Consider the following 10,849-nt stretch of genomic DNA (forward strand, 5'->3'; position numbering starts at 1 on the left):
ATGCAGCCAGGCCGGGGCTGCTCGCTCACCCGTCCATGGCCGTGTAAAAGTAGCTATCCTGTCCGTTTGGAATGCTTCGCCAAACCGATTTCTACCGACAGCCCATGGCTGTGCAACAGTAGCCATCTAGTGATGCGTTTGTAAAAGCAGACAGTCAAATTTAATGAATACACTTTTATGTGAGCGTGAGTTCTATCGACAGCTCTCTCTGCTGGGGCTTGCTGGCCCGAAGAGATTTTACCGGTCCGTTTAGCGAGGCGAAATTTACTTTGCCTGAGGAAAGATCAAAATTTACAATTAACAAGTTGCTCAGTTGTTGAAAAGACTTCCTCTTGTTCTCGTCCCCTAACTAACCCTAGACGACTAGGGCAAACTTTCCCCTCTAGTCTTCATCGCCGAGCCCATGGTTCGCCTCCCCTCCATCGCTGCTCCGGCGGCTGGCAGGGAGGGGAATGTTGATGCCTCCGCTCCGGTTAGTAGTTTAGGTTAGGGTTTTTTTTTATTTCACGCACGTATGACACTTGGGTGGATGGCGACGCTTCTTCTTTGAGTTTGTTTTCCAGACTCCGATCCTCGTCGAGTTCTTCTGTCTGGAAGTAGCCGTCGGAGCTCTGGTGTAGATTCCTGGTGTCTCCTTGCGACGGTGAGGATAGAGTTTCTCGTTATGTGACGATATTTAGTGGCAGGTGCTTCAAATCTACGCGAGGGTTCAACGGCGACAACCCAGACTCCAGGTTGCAAGTCCTTAGAGGCATGTGCACAAAGACTTCTCCGCTGTCATCGAAAATGTAAAGCCGGCTCTAGTATGGAAGCACTGACAGCGGGCGTGTCGGTGGCTCATTCTCGAGAAAGTAGTGGTCGTTCAGTGTTCTTGTAATCTTGATGTAACTGTTTATTATGTTTGAGATGATTCTGAACTTTTATTATTTTTTTGTCTTTGTTTTTTTTTGTTTCTTGTTGCTGCATTATGTATTTGTGGGAGCTTACATGTGACATCCTTAAAAAATATCTAGATGTGAATTAGTCAAACTGTTTATAATAGATCTGATGTTTTTTGGTAAAAGAAAAAATCCGTTGTTCCAGCATTTGGGCGAGTGGCTCGGTGGCAATGTGCGCAAAAGGATCGGCACTGTACTAGACGAGCGCTGATTTTGTGATCGACACATGTCGGGCGCATTCATCCTCAACAGTTATGCCCCAGCCGATCAGGGGGGCGTTAGGCCGCTATAGGTGGCTAGCCCCCGATGGATGGATGGACCGATGGAGATGGATGTCGTTGCCTCGATCTCACTCACGCCATACATGAATCTCGCTCATCTCCGGCCGGCCGGGGCGTGATCGACAGGGACGGCACCCATAAACCCGCCGATGGAGCCAACCAATTAAGGCGCATATGCGAGTTCCCAGATACCTGCGCCCCCCGCGCCGCGATGGCGACCCCGGCCGCGCCGCGCCGGAGCGTCGTCCGATCGTCCGTTCGAGCAGAATACGTGCCGTGTGGTGTAGCAGCAGCGGTGATCGTAGCCCCTCCGCCGTACGTACCGGCGGGCGGGCGACCCCGACCCGTGCGCCCCGCCCCGTCGCCGTCGCCGTCGCCCCGCCCGTCCTGCTCACATGGGGGAACGGCCTCTGCCCGTTGGAGCGCGCTCCCTTTTCCCACTTTGGCACGGGCGGCGAGCCAAAACGAGCCGGACCGCGGAGCTAGCGCACAGCCCAGGACGAACGCGCGACAGGCGCTGTGGCCGGACGCGACCGCCCGCGCGCCCCCGGCCAGTGGCACCCGATCGATCGGGGCGTTTCGCCAGTTCCCACTTGCCGCGCGCGCGCGCGGCACGCGTGCATGGGCACATGCACGTACGTTCCCACGAGCCCACGACGGACCTTTGGACGAGCGAAACGAAAGGTTACGAGCTAGCTAGCCCACGCGGCCGTCACGTGGACGTACGCGTCCGGTTAGTTGTCTTGTCCGGGCGCCGGGCCCCGTCGAGAAAAACGAATACATGTACGTACGCACGTTGGTACGTACTACGTACGTGCGCGTCAGGACACCTGGCCAGCGAGCGACGCCCACTTTGGCAGCTGGTAAATACGGCCAAAAGCGTCGGCTCGTACGTACGCACGCACGTACGTAGCTACGACATGCAACGGCCGGGACTACGACCGTGTCGGTAGCGTCGTCCGCCGTTCCGTACTCGCTGCGACGTGACGTTTTAAAAAGTCGATCGTGTCATTAAGCATCCACTGATCACTGTTAAGCATGTGGTTATACTATATGCGAGATCCACTGTTGTTGTTTTTGTCGAATCTTAAGCATCCAAGGTGTGCTCCTCCTACCAGATAGGACAAGCTAGCAATGGGATCGATCCGGCGCTGCGTGCAGCACCCGACCGGCCGCTAGGTCGAGGCGAGTTGTTTGCTCCGGCAACGGGACATCGGGGGACAAAGGCATCTTCCGGGTCTGCTACTCGGCTCGCTCCCTGATGGGGACGTGCCCTGCCCTGCCCTGGTAAAATACTTGTTTTTCCCACCCATTGACCACAGCTACATACTCTACGTTGCATGCCCAAGAAAGTTGGACTGCTGCACTACTGTCAGAGTACATGGTAAACCAAAGGACCGGCTGCTGGTCTGATCTGCCGGCATCTGCACGCTCTAGACTCCAGAGTTTCTCGAACACTTGGTACGCAAACCGTATATATTGATTGCGAGCAGTCGACGGCGAGCATTTCCCGCGGTCGGAGGAGGACGACGTGAACAGCATTTTCCTGGCCATTTCGCTACGTTACCGGCCGAGAGACTGACGATACCAACACAAATCGACAGGGGGGCGGGGGCACGTGGCAAGTGGAGGGGGGAGGCTGGTGCGTGGCCGTAGCTCATAACTAGCGGCGGAGGGCCCACGGACATCCACAGTGAGAGAGAGAGAGGGACACGCGGGCCCAGCACCCCTTAACTTTTTCCTTTTGTTCATGTGTGTAAAAACAGTACGGCTGCTTGCAGAGCAGCTGATTAAGCTGGATGAAACGACCGCTAACTCCTTTTCTTAAGAGAGAGATCTCTTTTTCCTAATCTGCATTTGTCTTGGCCTACGTCATCGACCCTGTCTTGTATGCATGCATCTTAATTTTTGCTCTCCCCGTCTTCTCTTCTGGCTAACCGGCCGGCCGGATCCGTCTCTATAAAAGCCCCCAGTCGTCTCCCATCCTTCTTCCCCATCGCACCTCGCAGCTAGCCGCCCACTCTACTCCCGATCACACAGGTTCTCAATCGACCTTCGCTCGCCCAGCATTATTCTGTGAAGACGATGTCTGGCAGGAGGTCGCGCGGCTCCGTGTCGGAGGAGGAGATCAACGAGCTCATCTCCAGGCTCCAGACCCTGCTCCCCACGACGCGCCGCCGCGGCAGCAGCAGCAGCCAGGTACGACCGACACGACTAGTTTCATCAGTTTGCAGCTAGCACATGCGCTTGCATGTCAGCATGTGTGCAGCTTGACTAAGCTAGCTAGCTAGCTCAGCCAGAGTGCAAAGCTTAATGTGTTTATGGGAGGTTTATGGAAGCGTGCTAATGAACATATCGATCGATGAATGCATGCAGGCGTCGACGACGAAAATGCTCAAGGAGACATGCAGCTACATCAAGAGCCTGCACAGGGAAGTGGACGACCTCAGCGACCGCCTCTCCGACCTCATGTCCACCATGGACAACAACAGCCCCGCCGCCGAGATCATCCGCAGCCTCCTCCGCTAGCTAGCCAGCTACATGGCTACTCATCGCCGTCAACCACACACATCGGCTGATTGTCCTAAGCTAGTTCATCATCTGCGTACATCTCGTGCATGCCTAGCTAATATCTATATATACATACAGTATATATGTCTCAGTCGATCTCTGCAAGGCATATATATATATATACATATATATATATATATATATATGTATATATATATACATGCAGATCGATCGACATCTAATTAAGGACTGCATGCTGAGGCCGGCTGGTCTAATTCACTTTGGTAGGGCATCAATCATTAGCTAGGGCCTTCACCTAAGTTCTATAGCTGCTTAATTAGCTCACCCTTGCATGTGGTTTCCTCCCAGTTTCCATCCCTCCGATCCGCCTCTCTCATGTTCTCATCTGCCTGTGTAAACTTGGTTACTTATTTGCAGTCTGGATCGAGTTGTTTCCCCTAGAGACAACCGGCCGACCGCTAGCTACCCGTCCGGTGGTGGTACTGCTAATATACTACTCCTACCCAGTATCAATCACCCATGATTGTATGTACTATGTACTGTCGTCGCTTCGGCTGAATGACTATTGATTAATCCAAACTGATTATGTTATCTGTGCTAAAGCTCCATGAGATCTGGTGTTGTACTCCCTCCAGCCCTTTTTACTTCGTGTATTAGATTTGTCTCAAGTCAAATTTTACAAACTTTGACCAAATTCATATTAAAAATATCAATATTTGCAATAACAAATATATATATACTATGAAACTACATTACATAATGAATGTGATAATATTGATTTGACATTGTGAATGTTGATACTTTTTCTTGTAAATTTGGTTAAAGTAGAGATATTTTGACGGGAGACAATACGTATATGCAGACAAAAAGGACCGGAGGGAGTACTGATTATGTTATTAGTAATACGTACACTCATGGTTCATGTGCTCGTTCATTACCCAAGACAGTAACAGACGCAGACGATGGCGAAGCCACCGGACGGCCGTCGTCTCCATCTCGCGTAGTACTGTTGATACTTCAAGTCGAGTCGCTGCTGGTAGGCACAGCACAGGATTACCGGCCGCTCTTTCGCGGAAGCTTCGGCCTCTCTGCAGTTGCACTCATCTCCATCCACCGGTGGTCGCGGGTATGAGAAGAAAGGGATGCCAGACGGTTGATGGCTTACGCCGATCCGGCAGAGGAAATCGACCGGTCGCCGCTCGCTAGCCGACGACGTACGGATCAGCAGTGCGCCAGCCGGCCACTACTACTCTGTCAGTCAGTGCGTCTCCTCTCGTGCATGGCATGGAACGTACGTGCGTGCGCGGCCATGCCGCTCGTCGTTTCGTTCCGTGCATGCATGGGCCACTCGGTCGATCGTACCGCCCGAGACTCGCTCGCGCGTGTCGTGCTAGCCAGTACTACGTACGTAGCCAAGCTAGCCTAGCACGCACGTACGGCCGGCGATGTGTACATGGCGCGCCGGCCGTGGAAAGGAGGCCGGCGATGTGTACAGGCCCATGTGTGCGGTCACCTGGGCGTGTCGTGTCGCCCGGGTGAAAGAGGGGAGAGCGACGGGTCGGGAAAGGGCGCGCAACGACTGCCCCCTTTCCGTCGGTTGGTTGTTGGTGGACTCTACGGCGCGCCTCGCGTTTCCGGCGTCCGTCAGCTATGACCGGCCGGCCGGCGCGCGTACGACGCAAGGACGGTGCGCACGCTGCGCACGGTACCCGGCCGTGTCTTTTAGCCGAGCCAGGGGGACTGCAGGGCGCGCACGGCTTCGGCGGCCTTTCACTCGCCGGTGATCACACGTACTACTACGGTTTAGTACGTACTGATCGGTGTGGTGCTAGAGCTGCGTAGGCCCGGCTGGGGTGGGTTCGTACGATGGACCGGTCGATTTTGTGTAGTAGCCTAGTACTTGTTCGTTTCTTCTCGAGCCACGGTTTGGTCGTATTGCTTTATATATAAAACGGGATAAAAGTCTTTTTTGATTTTTCTCGAGCCACGGTGCTCCTCTTTTGCTTTAAGAATACCAAACTCTTCATAGGGTTGAGAAGCAGCACTGTGAGAAAGCCACTGCTTAATCATGCCACGGGATAAAAACCCGGGTAGCATGCACGTAAACACCGATAACTGTCACACGTGTGGTGTATCGGGTAGTTGTGCCACACGCCTCGTGTGGCATGGACAGAAACCAGCCCGCACGACCGCGTCCGGGCGCGCAAAGGCACGGCCCGCACGTTCGGTGGGTGGCAACCCCGCCCGCACGTCCGGGCCAGAGGACCCAGCAGCCCGCACGACCCAGCCGTCCCGGCCTCTGATCGATCCCCAATCCCGACTGCCGCCATCTTCTCCCACCTCCCGAACCCCTACCTCCATCGCCGGCCTTCTCTGGTTGCCATGGCAACCAGAGCAGATCCGTAGGGCCTTCCCACCGCAAACCACACCCCTTATCTCCCCCACCCCCTCCCCCCACCCCCACTCTAACAACGCCCTTCAAAGACGACCAGCTAAAAGCAGGTGAATCTCCCGACCTCCCTACTGCTTCTCATTCTTTTTCTGGGCAGAAAATTGCAAAATTACAGACGAAGGTGGCAACTAGATCCATCCTACAGGGGTAAAACACTATATTGGTTGTGTGTCTTCACAGTTGCCAAGCAGAATACACTAGATCTGCCATGTACTACGCTAGAGATAACCGTAAGTTCTTAGTAGATTGATGCACATAGTTGGTAAAATGATTGGATGTGTAGGAATCCATAAAAAGGGAGAGAAAATTGAGAAATTTGGAATAATGGGGGGTGTGAAAATTAATTGCCACTGGTGTCTAACATCAGTTGCCACCTATCATTGTCGTCAACTGCCACCATGTCAACTTATTGCTTGCCATCCTATTGTAAAGGCTGATGCCATCGAATCAAACGGATAGCTAGCACCCAGATTTTAGAAAAGATAGTGGATGTGCATGTCCTACTAGCCATGATATGTTGGTTGCCTACGCATGAAAATGTGATAACACTGACGTGTTAACTTCTACATGCAAGCAGCACAAGGATACATTTTTTGTGAATTGTTGATGTGTTCTTGTCCATGCAGTGATTGAGAGCACATTGGCAGAAACGAGACGCGGAAAAGAATGAATCACGAAGATGGCGCTGATACTTGGTGTTCTCAAAGACCAGAAACACCCCCTTAGGATGCATCAGAGTACAGTCAACTCATTTCTGCAGGGCCGTTGCTGCCACTACTAGAACAGTATGCAGGCATTGGTATGATGCGTGATAACAAAAGAAAAGAACATTTGCCATGTTCGCGACGATGAAGATGACATTCTACTTATGTCCTACACTGTCATTTTTTGGCAGGTTCTTATGACCAAACCACACTCACGAGGGCTCCGTGGCAAGTTCAGTCGCAGGGCGCTAACACTGACAAATGTACGGGCAGCCAACTTCAACTAGCTAATATGGCTAATCAAGGTAACGCATACGAAAAAGAACACATACTGGTCTGGACATGAAAAATAAACTTGCAAAGGTTGGCAAAAGACTCACGAGTTATGTCGGGGGAAAACACAGAGCCTTCATGCAGCACGTGGCAGCAGGCAGCACCCATGTACCTGCCATCGACGTCATACACAGGTGAGTCCATAGAAAGTGAAGTTGCAGACGGTGAATTAGCACAAGGAACATAGTTGACAACTGCAGTTGCCATGACTGGACAACTGCAATTGCCATGAATGAATAACTGCAGTTGTCATCCCTGGACAAGTGTTGTTGCCCCTCCCTCGACAACTGAAGTTGCCATGGAGGAACAACTGCAGTTGCCATGCCAGGACAACTGCAGTTGCCATGCCAGCACAAACTGCAGTTGCCATGTATTGACCAACTACTACGATGCTTACAGGTTATTACGGTGGTGGTACCATGGCAAATGTCTCATGGCAAGCTTCACAGATTGCAGATAGAGCACGTCAATTTGGTGTGACAGACCACACAAGATGGGCACATGCAGCACAACAAGGCAAGGAAAAAATTGGACCGCAAAAAGAGCACTACATTTTTTTGTGGCAAATAGCACATGACAAAAAAAAGAAGATTGTATCAGTGATGGTGGACAAAAATCAAGCATAAAACGCTAACAAGTGGTTGTGTGCAATGAGTCATATATTGTCTTCGGAAATTTGCCAACTGCTAGAAGCATGTGTGCAGCACTAATGGTTGATCGCATTTGCCTAGTGAGCTCAATCCTAGAATGCAAAGTTTTAATACTAGAACACACTGGTTGCCATGTATTGGTAGCAGTATTTGCCATGTATGCAGGACTGCAGCTGCCATGCATATAGAATCCAAAGTTTTTGTACTAAAAAGGAGTTGGTTGTCGTGCATTGGCCAACAGCAGTTGCCATGTTTGTTGGCCTGTAGTTGCCATGACTGGACAACTACAGTTGCCATGCATGTCCACACACAGACTCACGACTTGCTGTTTGAATGACGTCATGCCAAATCACTTGAAATTGATGTGATCCGTTACAAATAAACATGTTATTCAAGCAAAATCTTACGCTTGTACCTGTTTTTTCTATTACAGGGCCTACAACTACAGTAAACAGCGGCGCGGGGACATCTACTACGGGGAGCTCTGAGCACACGCAGGACGCGTTCCACCAGCCAGCCAACAATCATGCCGCAAACAATGCTGAGTCAGAGTCGGAAATGGCAATCATTCTAGCAATGCCGACAGGCACCCCTTTGAACACAAGCACTGGCAACACTCAAGTAGATGAAACTGCCGCCGATACTGAAGTGAATGATGAAACCGATGACGAAGCACAAGGGGATGAAGATGGTGGGCAATCGGAGATCATGGTACCTCAACCACCGTACGTTGGGCAGAGATTTGAATCGTTCGCAGAAGCAAAGGAATTCTACCGGACATATGCAAAGTTCCATGGGTTTGCGGTCAACACTGAATACCATAGGAAAATTAAGAAAACTAACGAGTACAGCAGAGGTGAGATGAGGTGCCACAAGGCACGAAGGAACAAGAAGGGGAAAGGTGTTGCGCCTGTCGTTCCGGAACAAAAAAGAGGTATCATTCTCAAGACCGAATGCCCTGTCTGGTGTAAGCTAAGCGTAGATGGAGCATAGTGGGTGGTCACTGAATATTTTGACTTGCACAACCACAAACTCATAAAGAAGTTCGACCTGGTAAAATTTCTGACCGCCCACAGAGGATTCACCCCCCTCGAGAAGAAATTCATAAAGCTCCTACATGATTGTAATGTTGGTCCATCAAGAATGGTCCAGATACTATCACTCATCCACAGTAAAAACGGGACTCTGAGTAGCATGCCCTACATACCAGCTAACGTCACAAACCTAAAGGAAAAGTACCGTAGAGAGAGCAAGTTGGCTGACATAGAGGCCACAATGGCCTACTTCGATGAGAAACCGAAGGAAGATCCAGATTTCTTCTACAGGATAAGGTTGGACGATGAGGACCGTGTCAGGAACATGTATTGGGTGGATGGTGCTGCAAGGAGAGCCTACAAACATTTCCGAGATTGCATTTCATTCGACGCGATGTATCTCACTAATATGTACAAGATGCCATGCACTCCATTCATAGGAATAAATAACCACAATCAGTCGTTGCAGTTCGGATGCGGGCTCATTCGGAACGAAGACACAGATGGGTACATTTGGCTGTTCAAGACCTTCTTGGAGTGCATGGATGGACTTGCTCCGATGAACATAATAACAGACCAGGATTTTAGCATGCGTGCAGGCATAGATGAGGTCTTTCCGTTGGCAGTGCACAGGCACTGCAGGTGGCACATTATAAAGAAGGCTGAGGAGACGCTAGACCGTTCTTTGCTGACCGTCCAGAGCTGCACAAGGCATTCGAGCTGTGCGTGGACCACAGCTTGACGGTGGAGGAGTTTGAAAGGAGCTGGATGGCCATGATTGAAACATATCAAGTCCCAGACAACGAGACTCTTGCTAGCCTGTGGGAGAAGCAAATGTACTGGGTGCCTGCCTACTTTATGCAGTGCTTCTTCTCGTTTCTGCAGACTATGCAGCGCAGCGAGGGGTTCAATGCTGTTTTGAAGCGGTACGTGGGCCCTGGCAACTCATTGCTACAGTTTGCCAAGCAGTACACAGCTTTGCAACAAAAAATACTGGGATCTGAGCTACAGCAAGAAGCGAACACTGCACTAAAGCAGCCAAAAATGCTAACGTATTTACCGATGAAGAGGCAAATGAGCAAGATATACACCAACAAGATCTTTAACAAGTAAGTCAGTTGCGTTACAGTCTTATTTGCGCAAAGCACGAATGCAGTAGGTGCCATATAGAATGCAATGCAGTTGCCATGATATGTGGTTGCTATGTTTAATGAAATACTGTTTGCCATACTTACTCAGCTGCAGTTGCCATGTTCAATGGAAATTCTATTTGCCATGCTTACCCGGATGCAGTTTCCATGTTCAATAAAATGCAGTTGCCATGTTTTAATGCATTGTACTTCCATTGGGCATGTTGGTATGCAAATGCCAATGTCAACTGAAAATTGTTATGTTGTTGCCATATCTATGTTGGGGAACGCAGTAATTTCAAAAAAATTCCTACGCACACGCAAGATCATGGTGATGCACAACAACGAGAGGGGAGAGTGTTGTCTACGTACCCACGCAGACCGACTGCGGAAGCGATCACACAACGTAGAGGAAGTAGTCGTACGTCTTCCTGATCCGACCGATCCAAGCACCGTTACTCCGGCACCTCCGAGTTCTTAGCACACGTACACCTCGATGACGATACCCGGGCTCCGATCCAGCAAAGCGTCGGGGAAGAGTTCCGTCAGCACGACGGCGTGGTGACGATCTTGATGTACTACCGTCGCAGGGCTTTGCCTAAGCACCGCTACAATATGATCGAGGTGGAATATGGTGGAAGGGGGCACCGCACACGGCTAAGGAACGATCTCAATGATCAACTTGTGTGTCTAGAGGTGCCCCCTGCCTCCGTATATAAAGGAGCCAAGGGGGAGGGGTGCGGCCAGCCCTATGGAGGCGCAGGAGGAGTCCTACTCCTACCGGGAGTAGGACTC

At 50.9% G+C, this 10,849-nt stretch overlaps 2 protein-coding genes across 2 annotated transcripts; both read left to right on the forward strand.

The window, feature by feature from the left end:
* Nucleotides 1-3,187: 3,187 nt before the first annotated feature.
* LOC125523194 (transcription factor ILI5) lies at nucleotides 3,188-4,342 on the forward strand. The gene is made up of 2 exons (XM_048688245.2): nucleotides 3,188-3,418; nucleotides 3,596-4,342. The coding sequence occupies exons 1-2, from the start codon at nucleotides 3,305-3,307 to the stop codon at nucleotides 3,746-3,748; spliced, it is 267 nt and encodes an 88-aa protein (XP_048544202.1). The 5' UTR covers nucleotides 3,188-3,304; the 3' UTR covers nucleotides 3,749-4,342.
* A 3,004-nt stretch (nucleotides 4,343-7,346) lies between these two features.
* On the forward strand, nucleotides 7,347-10,037 carry LOC147958744 (protein FAR1-RELATED SEQUENCE 5-like). The gene is made up of 5 exons (XM_087532272.1): nucleotides 7,347-7,374; nucleotides 7,640-7,756; nucleotides 8,324-8,802; nucleotides 8,884-9,523; nucleotides 9,625-10,037. Exons 1-5 carry the CDS (start codon nucleotides 7,347-7,349, stop codon nucleotides 10,035-10,037), a joined length of 1,677 nt encoding a protein of 558 aa, XP_087388398.1.
* Nucleotides 10,038-10,849: the final 812 nt, after the last annotated feature.

This window comes from Triticum urartu, chromosome 7A (assembly GCF_056163025.1).
Source record: "Triticum urartu cultivar PI428250 chromosome 7A, HENAU_Tu73, whole genome shotgun sequence".
Classification (NCBI taxonomy): Eukaryota; Viridiplantae; Streptophyta; class Magnoliopsida; order Poales; family Poaceae; genus Triticum; species Triticum urartu.